The sequence below is a fragment of the Lobosporangium transversale genome, assembly GCF_002105155.1.
Source record: "Lobosporangium transversale strain NRRL 3116 chromosome Unknown BCR41scaffold_10, whole genome shotgun sequence".
NCBI classification, from domain to species: Eukaryota; Fungi; Mortierellomycota; class Mortierellomycetes; order Mortierellales; family Mortierellaceae; genus Lobosporangium; species Lobosporangium transversale.
Genome location: NW_019028988.1, coordinates 667,096 through 686,361, shown reverse-complemented (window position 1 = coordinate 686,361; position 19,266 = coordinate 667,096). Strand labels below are relative to the sequence as shown.

The 19,266-nt window shown below is 38.0% G+C and overlaps 4 protein-coding genes across 4 annotated transcripts; 1 reads left to right on the top strand and 3 right to left on the bottom strand.

Annotated features, from left to right (window-relative positions):
• Positions 1–696: 696 nt before the first annotated feature.
• Positions 697–4,337, bottom strand: BCR41DRAFT_349818 (hypothetical protein). The gene is made up of 6 exons (XM_022023539.1): positions 4,121–4,337; positions 3,404–3,608; positions 2,484–3,049; positions 2,293–2,369; positions 1,995–2,170; positions 697–1,869 (listed from the first exon to the last, which is right to left on the bottom strand). The coding sequence occupies exons 1-6, from the start codon at positions 4,145–4,147 to the stop codon at positions 752–754; spliced, it is 2,169 nt and encodes a 722-aa protein (XP_021883421.1). The 5' UTR covers positions 4,148–4,337; the 3' UTR covers positions 697–751.
• Positions 4,338–6,281: 1,944 nt separating this feature from the next.
• BCR41DRAFT_349817 (hypothetical protein) lies at positions 6,282–6,985 on the bottom strand. The gene has a single exon (XM_022023538.1). It carries the CDS (start codon positions 6,830–6,832, stop codon positions 6,575–6,577), a length of 258 nt encoding a protein of 85 aa, XP_021883420.1. The 5' UTR covers positions 6,833–6,985; the 3' UTR covers positions 6,282–6,574.
• A 218-nt stretch (positions 6,986–7,203) lies between these two features.
• BCR41DRAFT_394433 (hypothetical protein) lies at positions 7,204–7,788 on the bottom strand (the record flags this gene model as incomplete). The annotated part of the gene is made up of 1 exon (XM_022028644.1): positions 7,204–7,788. The coding sequence occupies one exon, from the start codon at positions 7,786–7,788 to the stop codon at positions 7,204–7,206; it is 585 nt and encodes a 194-aa protein (XP_021883419.1).
• A 7,344-nt stretch (positions 7,789–15,132) lies between these two features.
• Positions 15,133–19,247, top strand: BCR41DRAFT_320256 (hypothetical protein). The gene is made up of 4 exons (XM_022021390.1): positions 15,133–15,236; positions 15,425–15,739; positions 15,875–16,126; positions 16,274–19,247. The coding sequence occupies exons 1-4, from the start codon at positions 15,144–15,146 to the stop codon at positions 19,157–19,159; spliced, it is 3,546 nt and encodes a 1,181-aa protein (XP_021883418.1). The 5' UTR covers positions 15,133–15,143; the 3' UTR covers positions 19,160–19,247.
• The last annotated feature ends 19 nt before the right edge of the window (positions 19,248–19,266 follow it).

The window sequence follows — 19,266 nt, the reverse complement described above, 5'->3', positions numbered from 1 at the left end:
TATTGGAATTGTCAAAGCTGCTCATCTAGTTGGATACCGTAAGATCTCTTTCAACCAAACTCTGAAGAGCTGCTCCCATAATTGAACCAAAGCCTCAACGAGTTCACAGCGAGCAACACACTAGCGGCAAGATATGACCTCAGTTCTTGTGGTGTGTAAACGGTTTCTAACGCTTTCAACCTGGGCGACCATGTCTTAATGCAATTAATTACAATTTTAAAATTAGATTGAAAGATTTCAACTACAGCTACTACCAAAAACTTTCACAGAATCGTGCCTAAAATCCCTCCAAGCGCTTGGCTTGAACTGAAACTGCAGCCCCTCCCCCCCTCCTTCTTCCCCACCAACTATCGACACAAACAAGCACTGGCGATCGAAGGAGACTGAGAAACGAGGACCAGAAAACGTAGTTTGAGTTTTTGCCGACACTTTCCTAAACGAAGTGCCTACAAATTTTATTAAATTGACCTTCACCAGCTAGCAGGCGAAGCGCATGCGTGCGTACACACATGTGCTGCAAGGGGTGGCTTGCTTTTGCAGATGCTTCCGTTTCAGTGCCTTGCGGCACGTGTGCGCTTCGTCCGCTTAGGAGGCCTACGAAAATCAAATTCGACTGAATTTAAGACTACAGATGTTGCTGTATTCTACAGAGATCTAGTACACTTGAAGTATGCGAGTTGAGTAACAAGTCATTGAGCATTAGACAGTGTATTTCGTTTATTTGATAAATTCTACTGGGGATTGAATGAGACTAAATGCCTTCAGAGGGTTGTGAAGGCTGTGGAACATGTTGTTGTTGCTGTTGCTGATGGAGTATTTGCGGTTGTGGCGGTATCTGCATTGGTTGATATAGCAGGGATAGTTGCGACTGAACCTGAGGTTGCTGCTGCTGCTGCTGCTGCTGCTGTTGTTGTTGTTGTTGTTGTTGTTGTTGTTGTTGTTGTTGTTGTAGATGTTGCTGTTGCTGCTGGGCAAGAGCCTGTTGTTGTTGTGCGACTGCTTCTCTTAGTGCTGAAGGTGGTGGTGCCGCTGTTAGGCTGATTTGATCCCGAAGTGATCCACGTAGCCATTCTTTATAACAACCAATCGCTGAGGGGATTGGCATACTCAAAAACTGTGTCTTTGCAGGAGTTATTGCTGTGAAGTCAATAGCAGTCAAAGTATTAGAGGACGCGGCCGTTCCATTCGCATTATTCTCGCCAGCCATACCAGACTCTGAAATTCCTGGAGATGGAATAGTGATGGAAGCTAGTGCTGCTGCACGTGCTCTTTCCCAGGAATCGTACGCCCTAAAAAACTCTTGATGAACAGCGCCAAGGACATGTTGAACCATTGGAAATAAGTTGACGGTCCAAACAGGCGAGTTCTTGCGCTCTTTGACAACGATCACATTATCATGCTGATCAGGTGGCCACATCTGTGTCAGGTCATCTAAAATCAATGGGAGTGCAAACCCGTTGCCAATATCGGGTAGTCCATCTGTTGAAGGTTTAGTCATTGCACAGAACGCGTACAGGGATAAAAGGTCCTTTGGTGGTGCTGGGGGTTGATTAGACACGTTGAGGTTGATATTATTTACTCCCGGTACTAGCGCTCCATTTGTTACCGTTCCACCTGGTGGTCCCGATAAAGCATTTGTAGGAGGTGCAGAGTTTAAGAAGTCGTATTCCTGTCGGGCTGAATATCTCGTTCCACGAATACGAGTCCTCATGGGATCTAGCACATCTGCCACCATATCCACATACGACTGTTCACCTAGAGAGCAAACTGATATATCATATAGTTTGGAGGCCCATTCCAAAAACTCTTCAACATACTCTGTTAATACCACTTGACGTCCATCCCGAAGCTTCCTTACGCGACCAGGTACTATAGCGTTTAAGATAGGAAGTTTTAGATATCACGAGCTAAAATAGCATGCGAGATCACACCTTACTCTTCCCTAGAATTAAATCTTATAAAAAAAAAAAAATAAAAAAAAAAAAAAAGCTTACCTTTTGCGGCATCGGCCTCGGAAACATATCGTGTCCTCTCATTACCAACAAGTCGCACTAGTGTATCGTCTAAATCTAATACAAGTGGCAACCTCCGAGCTTTAAGTAGGTTGAGCTTCTGACTACTAATCATATTGGCGAGATCATCATGCTTGCAAATGTATCCAAAAATATTTCTGCAAGAAATAAATTATAATATAGAGACAATAAAGGTCAGTAACAGAAGAGGCGGATCATAGACATATCTTTGCTGAAGGTACTAAGAAAGAAAGAAAGAAAGAAAAGAAAAGAAACTCACGTGCGATCTCTTGAAGGTTTTAAATGTAGTTCCCACATGGTTGATGAGTTTTCAGCTTTAAAATCGATATATGTGCTCTATCAGACAAAAGTAATGTAGGATTAAGCATTGATAAATAAGATCTTTTTCTTTTTTTTTTTTTTTTTTTTTTTTTTCTTGTGATCAATTTGAACCAAAGTGTTTACTCATACCTTTCGCATGCCGCTTAGATCACCCCACCATTTATCACCCACTGGAAATTCAAAGACACAACAATGCCGGATATTATGTTGTGCCATAACAATATAAAAGCTTCTTGGAAGACTTGCTCGGACCATATAATATCTCTCCAAATGGAAAACAGGGGTTAGATCTGGTCTTGTAAACATTTCTCGGGTTTTGAGTATTGATGGACTTGAGCCTGGTGAAATCAAGTCAAGGGATAGTGTTGGCTTCCATTCTGCTGCGGCTGCGGGAGGCGTAGTAGCAAATGAGAAACGTAATGGGGGATGTGGATTACTGTGGTTATTGTTATTGTTATTGCTGTGGCCGTTGATATGGTGATGCTGTCTAGGAACCATCGATCCATTGGGCTGCTTATGTGAGAGGATAGGGCTGGGTGGAAGTAAATCGATGGAGGTATTGGGATTTGTACTTGCTCCTGCGCCTGCTGACTCCTTCTTTTCTACACCAACAGTGATTCCATTAATGGGGAATGCCCCTACAGGAGACTCAACGGCAATGTGTGGTCTTACCCTTGCCCCTGCCGATACTCTTGCTATTTCGGTGGATAGAAGAAAGAAGAGGGAGAAATAAAAAAAAAATAAAAAAAATAAAAAAAGAATCAATATACTATTCAGCTTTTTCTTTGGGGTTGTAAAAAAAAAGAAAAAAGAAAAAAGAAAAACACACATATACTCAAGTTGCCCTTAGTAGATGCCTTTAAAAGCTACAACTAGAACGATCACCCATTTTGTCCAAATGATTGTGGATCGCCACGTTGTTTGTAAGGCTCACATGTTCAAAAATAAAAAAATAATAATAAAAAACGTTCGGCCGCACAGATCTCACGCTTGCACACACTACAAGAAAAAAAAAAAAAAAAAAAAAAAAAGTCAATGCCACTTGTTACCTTGTTTTGATACTCCGCCGGGAGTCTTGTTAACATTGTTCGCGATCGGCGCGTTCAAGACTGAGGACTCTCCTGGTCCTGCTTTTGCTGCTGCTGCTGCTGCTTGTGATGCTACGGTTGAAGCGCCGGCTCCTGGTAGTTTACGAGTGGAGGGTTTCTTTTGTGTCATAGCCATTTTCATCCCAACAACTAGGCTCAGTGCAGTCTATAACGCGTTCACAGATCGGAGCAAGGAAAAAAAAAAAAAAAAAAAAAAAGTCAATAGTTGATTCAGAAAGCCCTTCTATTCCCTTTTTTTTTTTTTTTTTTTTTTTTTTCCAGTGCGTCTAATATCCATCATCCATCATCTATCATCCGCCATCATTCACGCATGGATGTAGCAAGAAGATCATCGCGTCAACCCTTGCTTCAATGAAACCTTTTTCCCTTTCCAGTTTTTAAAAAAAAAAAAAAAAAAAAAAAACATGATATAAGCATATGAGCTTGGGGAAAGGGGAGAGGAATCTCAAAATGAAACGAAGTGACAGGATAAAAAAATAAATAAAAAAATACGGGAATCAGCCAATTCAATAGAGAGAGAAATTGAGAAAGAGAGCCGCAACGCAAACAACCTTGACAAACACCAAATACAACGTGATGCAAACACAAACACAATGTACAATCATGAGTCATGGAATTTGTGAGTTGGTCATCCCATGGGATCTTTGTTCCATATACCTTTTCACGATCGCGGTCGATATCCATTGGGTGACTATCAGGTCAGAAAGTAAAATAGAAAGATAGAAATAGGTGGAGTAATAGGTAGGAAAGGAAAAAAAAACGAAAAATGAAAAACGAAAAAGGGAGGAGGAGGGGAGAAGAAGAGGTGCGTTGTTGTAGTATGTTGTAGTATGATATTTTTTCTTTTTTTCTTTCTTTTTTTTTTTTTTTTTTTCCTAGTCGGTAATGGATAATTGGTCTGTGTCGCTTTGTATAGCCTTGTTGAAGGAACAGGAACAGGCAATACGAATGTATAGAGTATTCAGTTTGAAAGTATTTTAAAGGTAGTTTTTTATCTGTAGAAAAAAAAAAAAAAAAAAAAAAAAAATCAATAGAATACAATGCTCTGTGGCACGATACAGGGAACTGGGGGGGAGGAGGGTTTACAGAGGGAGGCGAAGAGGTTTAGGGCAGGTGACAATAGGAGAGCTACACAGCAAGTACGATGCTGGCGTCTACCCTCACTCTGAAAGAAACAAAATTCTCTTAAGAGAGAAAGTAGTAGTCGCAGTAATAATAAAAAATAAAAAAAAATAAAAAAAAGTTGCAGAAGCAATAGAAAGAAAGAAACAGATGTGTTGGATGTTATTGCTGCAATTTATACTTGCACTCTTTTGGGTCCAAGCCACAGCTTGGGTCCTATTGTAGTTATAGCTTTTTACTTTTATAACTTTTATAACTTGCCAGTTACTACTTAGCCTAGTTACTTGTTACTCCTCCCGTAAACGAACAGACCTTTTTTTTTTTTTTAAAAGAGAAAAAAGCCACAGACATTCACTTCCTTAATTGACAAGAGCATATCCGGAGAACTTTTTCCATAGCAGAGCATAAATCAGTCTATTATCCGTTCACTCGCTTGGGAGTTTTTTTTCTTTTTTTTTATGTCCTACATGTTCTGGTATAGACATAGGGATTAAATAAAGAAAAAAAAAAAAAGGATCCAGACAAATTAGATTCATTCTATTGTGAACCAAAGCCTGAATATGAGTATCTAAGAATTTCTGTTGAAAGATGATTAAAAAAATAAAAATAAAAATAAAAATAAATAATAATAATAATAATAATAAGAAAATAATATTTTTTATATATATGTATGAAAAAAGAATAGAAAAAGGCCTTTGTTTACGCCCATTTGGCGCAGCTTTTTTTTTTTTTTTTTTTTTTTTTTTTTTGCATACAACTTTTTTGTTTCTTGAAAAAGCGCAGGTTGGTCACTTTGAATAAGTGATTTATTATTCGCGTATCGCCCTAAAAATCAAAATAATAATATATAATTGTATATATATAATTATATACTATATATATACATAATACAAGATATGTTCTATAAGTGTTAGCTTTATCACATGACATAGCCTCAATAAGGAGCTTCAAAATCGATATTTAGATGTTAATGCTGTTATTTTTAGCAGCTGATTGATTAATAAATATATTGTTCATTATAGATCCATTATAGATAGATCGATCCATGATCAATGTTTAAACAATACTCTCTGAAAAAAAAAAAAAAAAAAAAAAATTGATGTGATCACAAAGAAAAAAAAATAATGCACAACTCGCTCGCTCGCTCGCTCACTTTCCAGTAGACGGCTACAATCTTACAAGCTCTGATTGAATCTACAGTAGTCTCGAAAGAAAAACTCTAGACCACCTTGGTTGGAACGAGATTTGCATTGTTAAACAACAACAGCAGTAAAGTAAAGTAAGGCAATATAATGAAAAGCAATGTAAAGTAAAGTAAAGTAAAGTAAAGTAAAGTAAAGTAAAGCAAAAAAATATATATTTCTATAGAAAATCCACGCTTTGCCAAATGTGGATGAAACAACGGTATTATGTATTACCAGGAATTTTTTTTTTTTTTTACACAAGGGCAAAGTCCAAAAACTGCTTCGCCCTTGCACCAATAAGATCCCATCTCTAGATACCCTTTTTTCGATTTTTTTTTTTTTTTTTTTTTTTTTTTAAGAACAAAAAAAAAAAAAAAAGAAAAGAAAAGAAAAGAAAAGAAAGAAGAACCAATTATACACCTATAGTTTTTTTTTTTTTTTTTTTAATTTTTTTTTTAATTTTTTTATTTTTTATTATTACATGAACTATGGATTTTTTTTTTTGATTTTTTTTTTTTTTTAGATTGCTTGCTAAGATCTCGATTATGCCTTGTAAACTATTAGTGTTTGATAAAAATGATATTGAAAGAAAAAGAAAGAGAAAGAGAAAGATTTGTACAGAGGAAAAAAAAAATAAAATAAAATAAAAAAAAAACATGAAAATTGGTGATCGATATGATGGGTTCAAATCCAGGGGCTCTTGGCACAAGAAAAGGAAAAGAAAAAGACTGGGATGATGGGAGTCTTTTAATTTGTGTTCTGACCGGAAGCATTGATTGACAAACGCTTTTTTTTTTTATGCGTGTCAGTGCCCGTGTGTTGCGCCTTTGACTCCGTGAATGAGCATGTGATGATTTGTGAAAGAAAAAAAGAAAAATGTGGAATACATGGACGAAGAGCAGAGAAGGAAAAAATACATTGTTAAAGAAACATTAAGAGAAAAAGAAGAAGTTGAGCCCTGAAACAGGGAAATGCACACGACAACAATTAGGGAAGACAGACACAGACAACACTTGTTCATAAGCCAATTGAACAATCCGCATGGAACCGGGCTATGACTCATTGAGATGACAAGTTGAAGGCCTTGTTGCCTGCTGTTTGCTTGCTGAGGAGGGAAAGATCATTGCCCTTTTTTAGAAGTGGCAAGAATGTGCCCTAATCCCATCGCTGCGCCACGGGTCGTGTTTGTTGGTGTGGAATAGTATTAAAAAAAAAAAAAAAAAAAAAAGTTTGGCATGTTCTTTAGAAAAAAAAAAAAATTTGCTGTTGTTGTTGTGATAGTTGGCTCGATTGTCCTCTGTTATATTTGTGATGGGTTCAAGAAAGAAAGAGAGAAAAGAAAAAGAAAAAGAAAAAGAAAAAGAAAAAAAAAAAAAAAAAAAAAAAAAGCAGTTCATTCTCTTCACAACTTTTTTTTTTTTTTTTTTTTTTGTCTTATTCCTGAAGCCTCCGCTCGATTTCCTTAATCCTTGATTTTGCACGAGCAATATAATCACTCAATCTTTTCTTGGTCTCTTCAGCCTCGGCTTTGTCTCTCAAGACTTGGGACAATTTTAGGCCAAGGTCTACATGTTCCTGCTCCAGTCGCTTCAGGTTCGACTCGGACTGGATTCCTGGTTTGCTGTTGGAGAGCGGTGAGGGTGAGGGAGGAGAGGATGCATTGGAATTTGAGCCGGAACTGGCGCCGGATGAGGAGGCCGAGGATGTGGTGATTCCTTTGGCCTGTAGGACAGCCTGCTTTGCTGCAGCGACCTGTGCGTGAGTAGTCAAGACTAGTTGTTGATAGCCTGGGATGGAGGCATGTGCAGCATTGTAGGCTTGCTGGAACTCTGCAGTCCTGTTGCGGATCTGTTCCAGCTCTTGTTGAAGCTGAGCACGGGCATTGGCTGAGAGAGGACCCTGAGGCAAGGGGGCCATGACCACGTTCTCTAGGGTCTCTAGTGTTCTGAGGGCTATGATGGAGAATGTGGATGGAGGAAAGGTGCTTGAGGAGCTGTTTGTGAAAGTGGTGGTGCTCATGATATCTAGGGCTGACAACAGATCGTAAAAGATGTATGGCCGAAAGGAAGGGAGAAGAGAGGGAGAGAAAGAGAAAGAGAAAGAGAGAGAGAGAGAGAGAGAGAGGAAGGACAGGGGATGGAGTGGAGTGGAGATGGAAATGAAAAGGTGAGAAGAGAGAAAAAGAAGGGAAAAGGTTAGATGAAGAGGACAGAGGAAGGAAGAAGATTGAGATTTATAAAGAGAAAGAAAGAAGGAAGCAAAGAAAAAGAAAACCACGAATAAAATAGCGGCGTACTATTGAAGAGCAGTGTGGTGCAAAAGAACAAAGCAGAGCAGAATAGAGCAGTGTGGGTGTGGAGGATTGCTGGAATTGTGAACAGAGAGAATGGACTAAGTGTTGCATTAATTGACCCATAAGAAGACCAATAACAATCCAGGGACAGTGATGCGGCGAATTAAAGAAATAAAAAGAGGTGGAGAGGGATGGAGCAGAAATCAAGAAGTGAAGAACATACCCATATTTATAAGAGGGAAGAAGGGATACAGGGGGAGAACATGTAGGAGAGGGTGGGGGGAAGAAAGGAAGAAAGAAAGAAAGAAGTAAGAAATAAAAAACATTCAGATACCAACAGCAAGTTGTAGTAAAGCAAAGAATAATAATGATTTGATTGTAAAGCCAATGCCAATGGTGGTAAATCGGTCAAATTTTTTTTTTTTTAAATCCGTCCATTCCATCAATCAGGCTTCCGAAAAAAAAAAAAAAAAAAAAAAAAAACGGTGGCCTCGATTGGAGTGTCCTCTCTTTTGCTTTTTTTTTTTTTTTTTTTTTTTTTTTTTTTTCTGGGAATGAATATCAATGACAATCAAACGACAGGGGACCCAAAAATAAAAAAAGAAAAGACTAGAAAATATATCCAATCCTGTTAAAAAGTATTCAATCAATGGTTGTCGTAATGATTTCGTTGTTTGCTCTGCTCTGTTGAAAAACAAATGATGCTTAATGGTTTGGAATGATGATTATAAAATAATTCTGACGATGTCAATGAAACACGCGTATGCGAATGAGAATGTGCACATTAACATTTCTTCATTGACGTTGGGCGGAGGAGAAAAAAAAAAAAAAAAATTGTATACACAACACACACACACATTCACAAACACATACACAAATGTATTATTACAACTGATCTCAATGACGAAGGTGAAATAAAAATAAAACTCACCTAGTGGTGCTGTCATAAAAATAAGAAGAGGAATAAAAGTAGTTCAACACGCAAGACGAGGATAAGATAAGAAAAAAAAAAAAGAAAAGAAAAAGAAAAAAAAAAATTCTGATTGTAAATAAGAGGGTGAAAGGATAAGAGTTGATAAACTCTTTTTTATGCAAAGTGATGATAAATGTGTCAATGGGATTAAAAAAGTTCAAAAAAAAAAAAAAAAGAAAAGACGCGAATTGATCACTTTTTATATCTGAAATCGACCAGACCTCTGCATAAATCAAGGGACGAATATACTGAATCTTTCCTGGTGCGACAAACAAAGTGGAGACAAACAATACAACCACTTTCAGGAAACCCTTTGAACAATTGAACCTATCGGGCCAAGGAGAAATTGCTACACCTTTCTCAATAGGAAATGACTACAAAAAGGAAAATGGCTTATCGTTCTATTTGGTAATTAGGGGCACTTGTAGGATATTAAATCAACGAATCAAATAAAGCTCCACTTTCCATCTGTAGTAAAAAAGATTAAAAAGGTATCAATGCAATAGTTGTAGTTGTTAGTTGGCGCAATTGGCACCCAACAATAAGGTGCAATATATGCCTAATAGTTTGTAGGCTATTGTTTTGTAAGATGAAAAAAGTTTGTCCCACTTTGAGTTGGTCTGGTCCTAGTAAGAAAAAAACAAAAAAGATAAAAAAAAAAAAAAAGTGGGAGTGGACAGGAGAAGAAGACCGATATAAAAAAAAATAAAAAAAAATAAAAAAAATGCTTGTGAATGTTTTCAGATTTGTAGATTTGCACTGCACAAGGACCAAAGATCATGTCTGTCCTGCAACTGAAAGTTGTCCTTACCTCCCCCTATGCACACCATTTGAAAATAAAAAAAATAAAATAAAAGTGAGCAGAGAACAAGGTTTGTTCTCACACCCATGCGCAATGTGTGTTGCATGCACGATGGTTCTATTTTCCCTTTTCTCCCTTTCTTATTGTTTTGTTCCATGCATGCCATGCAAAGGAGCAACATGGTCCGTTCCAACAGCAAAAAAAAAAAAAAAAAAAAAAATCGCCATAATCATAATCACCATCATGCACTGTATGCTTTTTTTTTCCCTTTTCTTTTCCCCAAAACAACAACAATGTATATATGTAATATATATTACTGCGATATATACCCTGACTTTTGTATATCGCTCCTAATATTGAATCCCGTCTTTCTGACCCCTATTCTTGTCGGGGTGCGGAGCCAAGATGTGGATACAGATATTGCTGTATATTCATATAATCATAATCACACTCATATGCAAAAGTATAATAAAAAAACACAGGGGGTGAATAGTAATAATATATATATATAATAAAAAAGGGCATTAATAACAGTAACAACACAAATAAAATCCTTCACCGTAGTTTCAACTCTACTCATTCGCAGTATAAGAAGAAAAGAAAAGAAAGAAAGAAAAAAAGTATAATATAAATGTATCCTTTCGATCATTGACTACAAGGATATCATTGGTCTCAATATCCTCAATATCCTCAATATCTGAGCAATTCATCTCAAGATTCATAAAGTTTTTTTTTTTTTTTTTTTTTTTTTTTTTTTGTTTGTTCGCTCGTTGATCAGAAAAGGAAACATTATGCAGACACGGAACTTGTCGATAAACTTCTTTCAGCTCTTTTTTTCCTTTTTCCTTTTTCCTTTTCCTTTCTACTTCAGTCTTCCAAATAAAAAAAACCCCCCATTGGTTACCGACATAACTGAGCCAGGCTCAGATAAAATATATATTAAAATATTGCGATTAATGACAAATAGATTAGGCAAAAACTAAAAAGCAAAAGTAAAGGTAAAAGTAAAAAAACGTGGCAGAGATCGGGGAAATGAAGAAAAAAAAAAAAAAAATTTATAAAATGGCGCGAAAGCAAAAAACAAAACAAAACAAAGTAAAAAAAGACGAATAGGTTAATAAAAGCAAGTTATAAAGACTGAGATTAAGGGAGAACCCATGTATACTACATACATGTATATTATAGTTATATACTATAGATCATGTTGGAGTCTAATGTTGGACAGAGAAATTGAACCCATCTTCTGGGTTTAGGACGGTGACACCAGGAAGGATCCATAAAACAATTATTATGAACCATCTCTGTGTACACTTTAGCTCAATTTCTTTAATGTGTCAAACCAAACAAGGCAAAATAGTCCCATGAAATAAGCGAAATAAGCATAAGAGAATTGGGGGCTGTCGAATGAAAAGCGTCTTTGGAGTAATAAAAATTAAATGCAAGACTCGTAAATCATCAAATGAGCACTCTGAAACTAGAGAAACTGACAGGTGGGACTGCATAAACAGTTTTACTTGGGTGTAAAGGGGAGAGGTATAGGAGAGAAGGAGGATGGGATGGGATGGGATGGGTAAGGGTCGTGTGGGGTCGTGAGGGTCGTGTGGGGTCCCGGACCAAAAAAAAAAAAAAAAAAAAAAAAATAAAGACGCGTCTTTATTTTTTTTTTTTTTTTTTTTGGAGTGATACAAATAAAGAAATGCCCATCAGTAGGAATCTGATCTTTTTTGCTTGTGTTTGCCTGTGCTAATTTTCAGATCCTCTGTGATCTGACTTTTCACCTCAACGCGCATTACGCATGTACGCACAAACAAAAACGGGACTATCTCTGTCTACACACGACTTTTTGTCTATTAATGTGCGCATTACATCACTCTCTACTCTGCTCAACTCTCCCCCTCCCCTTTCTCCTCTTCCAAGCTTTCTCGTATCTCCCCTGCATTTGCAATCACATAGTTTGATGTTCGCGACAACAGTGCTTGACACTATTTGTATCCAAAAAACGTGTCATTGTAAAATAAAAATAATAATAATAATAAAAAAAAAAAAAAGTAAAAATAAAAATAAAAATAAAATAAAAATAAAAATAAAAATAAAAATAAAAATAAAAAAAAAGATGATGTGATGTGGTTTGATTCCATGTACAGATACGCGCCAGCTATTCGTTATTTCTTTTTTTTTTTTTTTTTTTTTTTTTTTTTTTTACAAAAGGTTATCATGTCAAAAGATACGTGATAAGGGGAAGAGCAAAGACATAATGTATTGTATAACTTACCTGATTTGCCCACTTGCTTGCAAGGATCAGAACTTTGGAGAAAAGGGAAGGGGGAAATGTCTTTGATATCAAAAAGAAAAGTCCTATGTATACTAAGAAACAAAAAAAAAAAAAAAAAAAAAAAAAAAAAGGACGTGTCTGTTGATAGATAGAAAAGCTGTGTAAGAAAAAAAAAAAAAAAAAAAAAATAGTAGAAAGAACAATTGAAGGAAGGAAAGGAAAGGAAAGGAAAGGAAAGGAAAGGAAAGGAAAAAAAAAATAAAAAAAAGTAAAGAGATAAAAAAAGAAATGTCAAAAAGTGAAGATTTGGTGTGGAGCTGTATGGAACTTGTGTTATTCAAGGTGACAGAAACTTGAAATCGCTCCAATGAACAAATGAACAACAGTGCGATATGTTTTTTTTTTTTTTTTTTTTTTTTACTTTTTCTTTTTTCTTTTTTCTTACTTGGTTGTGGACAGGTTTGCAAAAACAAATACAAAAAAAAAAAAAAAAAAAAAAAAGTAAAAGGGTGATATTTTCTTGGGGTTAAAGAGTCAAGGGTCAAGAAAGACTTTGGCAGAATGAAAGAAAAAAAAGAAAAAGAAAACAAAAAAACAAGAGTTGCTTAGCAAAACAGTTCTTTCTGGCTTTTTAAACAAGAAACTTGTAATGTCAGCATAAAAAAATAATAATAATAAATTTATAATCTGCAATCAAGGTGATTACAGGCGCACCCCTAACGCAACGTATGAGCACAGTGATGAACTCTTTTGTTTTTGTTTGTCTGAAAATAGTTATGATCAACAATGTTCGGTCATAGAGAGCTTAATGCTCTTGAATGAATGTTAGTGCTAATGCTTTGGCTTATGGTTTATCGAAGCGAAGAGTAAGAGTAAGATACAAAGATTGGATGAACCAATAGATTCCAAGCTTGAGGTTATGAGACTATGAAGATGTTCTCATTGCATCCATCCATTGATTAAAAAAAAAAAATTATCTTTCGTAAACATGCATCATACTTGGTTTCAATTAATGGATGCCTTTTTTGTTGTTGTTGTTGTTTTACTGTTCCCGCCGGGGAACACAGCTCCGTTCGTTTCTCGGTCCTTCCTGTTTTTTTTCTTCCTTCATCTGTGCGTTAATGAGTAAGATAGTGTGAGGTTATCCTGCAACAAACAAAAGCATAAAAGTTGTGTTCTGCACAGCAAAAAAAAAAAAAAAAAAAAGAAAAGAATAAAGTCGTGTCTTGGTCTCGAAGACCTGATCTGTCGCAGCATGAACCGCCAATTCTCTCTCCTTAGTCGATAAAGAAAAGAAAGCAACAAGCTCAGTCCATTGTTTTTACAGACGTGGGAGATTAGGATACGCCTTGGATGTATCCTTTCCAACGCGCATTGAGACACGTAAAAAAAAAAAAAAAAAAAAAAAAAATGAAAAAAATAAAAACTTGATTTAAATAGTTATTATGCGGCGGTGCTGCAGATAGACTTTGCATGATTGCTGGATGACAAGTTATCCATTGTCACGGGAAAAGTTTTTTTTTCTACGACAGTTGTCAATTCTGATTGGAGTAAAGGGAATGATGCAGTACTCAAGGTGAGCGAGGCAGTGGTAAACCATGCATACAACCGCACTTGTAAATATTAGGATAGTCAAAAAACAAATGGACGAATGAAAAACCAGATGACTTGTCTTTTGCCAGGGTTGCTAAACTATGCTTGTTTTTTCGTTCGCTCCATCCGATCTCTTACTTCCCTATTTTTTTTTTTTTTTTTTTTTTCCTTTTTTTCTGTTCCTCTACCTGGGTCCGTGATTGATCTTTTTACGTAAAAAAAAAAAAAAAAAAAAAAAAAAAAGCGTGTCAGCTGAAGAGGACAATCGGATATTACAAATGAACCCTGTGAGCAAAAATTCAAGGTTTCAATAAACACATCATCCATTCAGCAGCAAATACAGCAAACAGCGCCTGCAGCTGAATTTTCTAGAACTTTAGAGGGTGCCTTCATGGCAATCCATGACCGACTGCTGCCGCCCTAGGAATTTTCAAGAAACAGATCTAACATATCCGCTTATTTATTTGTAATTGTGCTAATGAATGCATTCTGTCCTAAGTATCAGTTCGGACATTGCAAAGCCAAAAAGAAAAAGAAAAAAAAAAGGGGGGGGGGGAGGACCTGCTTCATTTTACTCAACTCGTATCCTTTTTTCCGTTGGGTTTTTATCTAATACTTACTCTCTTTCTAATACTGATTATATTTCATTTCCTTACTTTGCTATCCGTGCTCCATTCAAAAAAAAAAAAAAAAAAAAAAAAAATTAACAAGATTGGTGTGTTTGCCACGCTCTTTAGCAGCTATTGTTTGATCGCCATCAGTTCTTTAATAGTGTGTTCGAAGCAAAGCTGAGGAAACGAACTGTCATTTTATATGCCTTTTTATATACTAGAGTTATGTCGTTACTTTTTTTTTTGGACCATAATAAAAACCTTTTCTTCCTTTTGTTTATCTTATGGCCCCATGTATATTCCATTGATGACCACAGATCAAGAACTCGGACACTTGAGGGGGTGCTTTGTCTGGCAATGTTGAGGCCCAACATGTTGAGTAGATTCCATCAAATGGATAGGAAGACTGTCCACTCTCTTACATCCACTCAAGGCCAGGATGGGTTGTCATTATTATTGCTTGACATAATTTTAATGTTCGATATTATGAGCTTTGATTCTAAAATCATAGAGCAGGATTATTAGTGAATAGCCAACGCAATTTTTTGCTGTATAGTTTTCAATGATTGAAGGTGTCTTCAGACTTGCAGGATAATAACTCTGACAATATTCTTAATGATCCATGGCCTCTTGGCCGATCCAATAGTCTAAAGAACATCTCACGCGTATCCCAATATTTTGTATTCCCAATACGTCCAAGCCGCATACACAAGTCTAGTATCACGTGCTTTTTGTTAGTGCACAGCACTTACCAACTATAGTTGATTAATTCACTGATGCATTTTTTTTTTTTTTTTTTTTTTTTCTTGTCAAAGGACACACAGGACAGGATGCAATCAGCAGATGCGAGGCTGAAATCTTTTACGCATAGGACGCGGACTTGGCCTTTTCTAAATGATGATTGTAATGCTAATCCTACAAAAGTAAGAGGCCGCATGCTTACTTGAATAATGAAATCGAGATCTCCTTTAAAAAGACCAGGCATCGCACTAAAACGTTATGCCCTCTTTTTTTTTTTTTTTTTTTTTTTTTTTCCTTTTTCTTTTCTTCTTCCTCTTCTCTTTAAACACCTTCTGGAACACTCTGTAAATATTATAAACTAATATTCCAGCTTGCCGACGCTGGATTTTACTGGAAGCCATATTCGACATCGCCTGACAACGTTGTATGTTTTCTCTGTGAAAAGTCACTGGATGGGTGGGTAGAAACCGACAATCCATACGAAGAACATCTGAATCATTCCAGATGGTGTGGCTGGGCTATTGTCAAATCTGTCCCTCTGGTCGAAGAGGGAGAGCTACCATTCCGCTGGGATGATGAAAATGAGCTTCCAAAGGGCGAAAGGATGACTAAAGCGAGACTAGAGACCTTTGGGAAATGGTGGCCTTATGAGAAAGTTAAAGGATGGTACGGAACAACTCGACGGGTACGTTATTTTATTTTATTCTAAAAAAAAAAAAAAAAAAAAAAGAAAGATTATAATATTGCCTATTACCTCTCTCTTATTTGAAGTCAATAAAATGCCTTTTTTTCTCTCTCTCTATACATATGTCTACTGTAGATGGCGAATGCTGGATTTTTCTATGCACCTACAGATGATTCAAATGATAATGTACAATGTCCGTATTGTCACTTGGGACTGGATGGATGGGAAGCTAAGGATGACCCGATACATGAGCATCAAAGACGGAATCCAACATGTCCATTTTTTGCGACTAGAGCCGCCGCACCAACAAAAGCCTCGTCCGCCAAAGCAACTAAAGCAAAGAAAAAGGATATCGCATCTACGGACTATCATCACTCTAATGAGCAGGTAAGCTCTCTCTGTCTCACCTTGTGGAATGATGATTATGTTTGAGATTTTTTTTCCCCCCTTTTTTTTATCAGCACTCATTTTTTTTAGTATTTTTTTTTTTTTTTTTTTTTTTTTTTTTTTTTTTTTTTCCTTCCTTTAATTTAGCATAGTGGGCTTGTGCCATCGCGTACACAACGCAATCAAAGCGCATCACAGGAGAACCAAGAAGTTCCAAAGAGTACACGCGTGAGTCGTATGTTAAGAGCGTCTTCTTCATCTGCTCCACCAAAACCTTTATTGAACAACAATGACTGTCGATCCAGGGAATCATCTCAGTCTAAGCACAGTGTGTTGAAGCCATCGACACAGAAAATAAGCTCGGAAGAGAGGTTGCCGTCTCAGCCACGATCAGTCGAGTTTGATATATTCAAGGCCTCTTTAGGACCGAAAACGAGCTCTTCCAACAGAAAGCCACCTATAGAAGAAATGGAGGGCAATGAGGAAGTAGAGATCTTTAGGAGACAAAAGCAACGGAGCCAAACAGAGGATTTTCAACAATCAGTATGGCCTAGGGTATCACTCATGGATATAACGTCAACATCATTGCCCGAAATGGAGACGATTGGCCCATCATTGTCACAATCCTCATCGTCCTCATCAGCGTCGGCCCAGAAAAGGCGGCAACGGGAATATAGTAATGAGGCCAGCTCACAGGAATCAGTCTCATCACGTATCTCAGTTGTCATTCCAAAGCGACGTAGATTGGCAAAAACAGAGCAGTTTAAAATAGATTCAGAAGGGAAATCAGATGAATCTCAGAAGAAGAACGAATGGGCTCGACCGGAAGACGAGATAGGACCAGATGTTTCAAATACTGAGGATATTGAGGACAAAACCGCTAAAACATCATCTCCTCCATCTAAAACAGCACCGTGGGAACGGAAACTAAAGTGTCAAAGCCCGGATAAAAATCAAAAGTTGTCTAAGGTTCACGACCAAGGACTAGACGTTTCTGATGCTGCAACCGCTGCACCAAAAAAACGTAATAGGTCCAAGAAGGCAACCCAGGTTGCTTCAAGGTCAAAAAAACCCTCGGCCCATCTCACCAAGCGCGTGTTGCGCTCGGCAGCATTATTGAAATCACCATCTAAGAAATCAACAAAAACTCTCATAGAAATATTCGAGCTACCTGACGAACCAAATGATGACAGGGATAAACAACCACCAATAGCAGGGTCAGGAATATCATCAGAGCCAGTTACAGTCAGGACGCCACCAGCACCTTCACCGGCAACACCGCCAATACTAACTAACGATGAGGTACTATCTACAACGACAGGGGTAGCATCTTCATTGCCACCAACGACAGGCTCCACCCTTCACATGACAATGGACATTGATGTAGAGCCAGAGGATTTGCTTATCGCAGAGCCCCCGGCGCTCACGACTGATAGTGTAGTGAAAGACAGTCGGATGGACCAAGTGACAACCAGAGCTCCTGAAACCGCAGAAGTATCAGAGCCCACACCAGTTGCCAAGGAGACACCTAGTAATGCGCAAGATATTTTGCCAGTTCCTTCAAACTCATCCTTGCACAGCGATATTGACGGCAAGGATATGGCTAATATGGCAGAAACGCAAGATGTAAGCAGCGTTGTAAGCGACCATATGAAAGACAATCTGGGTCTATCTTCAACTCCACCTTCAACCCCAAAACGAGGACAGGCTGTCTCCATGCAGGATATTGTGAATGCTCGGGTTGTAATTGTCGATCATGCCACACCTAATAAAAGAGTAGCTTCTTCAATAGACCTTGAAGGTTGGGAAGACGAAGATCGTCGGGGAAGCGCGGAGACGTACGCAACTAGCCCATTTGTCACTCCCACTAAATGGCATATGGATGGTATGCTTTCAACATCGACCCCAAATGCTAGAGAATCCCTTGTTCAACCAGCACTGACCTTCACGCCAAAGCAGAGAATCAAAGATATGGTGGGTGGCATGAGCGGTGACATTCTGCAGTCACCTCGCGCGAAGCTTTCCACTGGTAGAAAGACACATCGTTCTAGTCCATTCTCGCCAGCAGTGAAGCAACAGAGGCTGATCGACCGTCTGGAGAATCTGATGAATGAAAACGATAGTTCAGGAGTCTTGGCTGTGGCTGAGAACGCATTAAACGAAGAAATGAAGCAGTTAAGACGGTCGCAGAACAAAGGGCGAAAGCTAGCAGTGTCAGCAACAGTGTCAGAAGAGGCGACTGAGCCTGCTATGGAAGCACGTCAAGATACGAGTTTTTCAACACAACAATTTGAGGTCGCCAATAGTAACGATAATAGTCCCATCCAAACTCCTGTACGGAACACTACAGCAAATCTCTTGAAAGAATCTACCGTGCCAGTCACACCGACTCATAAAACACCTCTGCCCATCTCGAATGTAATTTCTGCTATTGGCGCAGCGTCCCGTCGTAACAATCAAGGGGCAGTCTCACCCTTTGTGAGGACTCCTGCCAAGAAAACTATAGATCTGCTCGCTCTTGCTGACCTTGAAGTACGGGGAAGCAGTACTGGCAAAGGCACTGGCAGGGAAAGATCTATGGCGAAAACAGAGCTGCAAGAGCCGGCATCTGAGAATCCATTTATTGTTACTTCACAATCATCTCCCCTCGATTCTCTGCAGAAAATGGATAAGAGCAAAAAGGCTTTAGCTTTTAGCCAGCGACTTGACAGTGTAGAAAAAGGAGATGAGGGGGAAGGGGGGAAAAAGGTAAAGGATGAGGATCAGCAGAGACGCTCAGGGAGTGACAAACCCCCCGATCTTAGTTCACATCGTTTCCATCCCGATCCGGCCGAAAACGAACGTCGGATGAAGCTGTCGCACGTTTGTGGTCTTACAGAGAGTGAGCTGAAAATGACGGTTGAGGAGTTCCACCGTGCGGTTCTAGAGGATCAAGTACGACAACTTGAGCTGATAGGCGAAGCATGGATCCAACGGTTTCAAGAAGAAAGTGATCGAGTACGCAGTGCGCTCTTGGATGATGGCATGTTGTAGTGGATCTTTTTTATATATTTTATCACTGTTGTATTGTATTTGTTACTTTTCTGTATATTTATGCTATAATATCAATTTAATAGAATTCACGTGATATTTGACAGATC

Excerpts from the sequence above, each read along its gene's own strand:
- BCR41DRAFT_320256 (XM_022021390.1), top strand. The coding sequence starts at position 15,144 with ATGCAATCAGCAGATGCGAGGCTGAAATCTTTTACGCATAGGACGCGG. Across the intron at positions 15,740-15,874 it reads GGTACGGAACAACTCGACGG|ATGGCGAATGCTGGATTTTT; the intron begins GTACGTTATTTT and ends TGTCTACTGTAG. Across the intron at positions 16,127-16,273 it reads ATCATCACTCTAATGAGCAG|CATAGTGGGCTTGTGCCATC; the intron begins GTAAGCTCTCTC and ends CCTTTAATTTAG.
- BCR41DRAFT_349817 (XM_022023538.1), bottom strand. The coding sequence starts at position 6,832 with ATGAGTCATAGCCCGGTTCCATGCGGATTGTTCAATTGGCTTATGAAC.
- BCR41DRAFT_349818 (XM_022023539.1), bottom strand. The coding sequence starts at position 4,147 with ATGGATATCGACCGCGATCGTGAAAAG. Across the intron at positions 3,050-3,403 it reads CGGCGGAGTATCAAAACAAG|CAAGAGTATCGGCAGGGGCA; the intron begins GTAACAAGTGGC and ends CCACCGAAATAG. Across the intron at positions 1,870-1,994 it reads CGAGGCCGATGCCGCAAAAG|TACCTGGTCGCGTAAGGAAG; the intron begins GTAAGCTTTTTT and ends TAAACGCTATAG.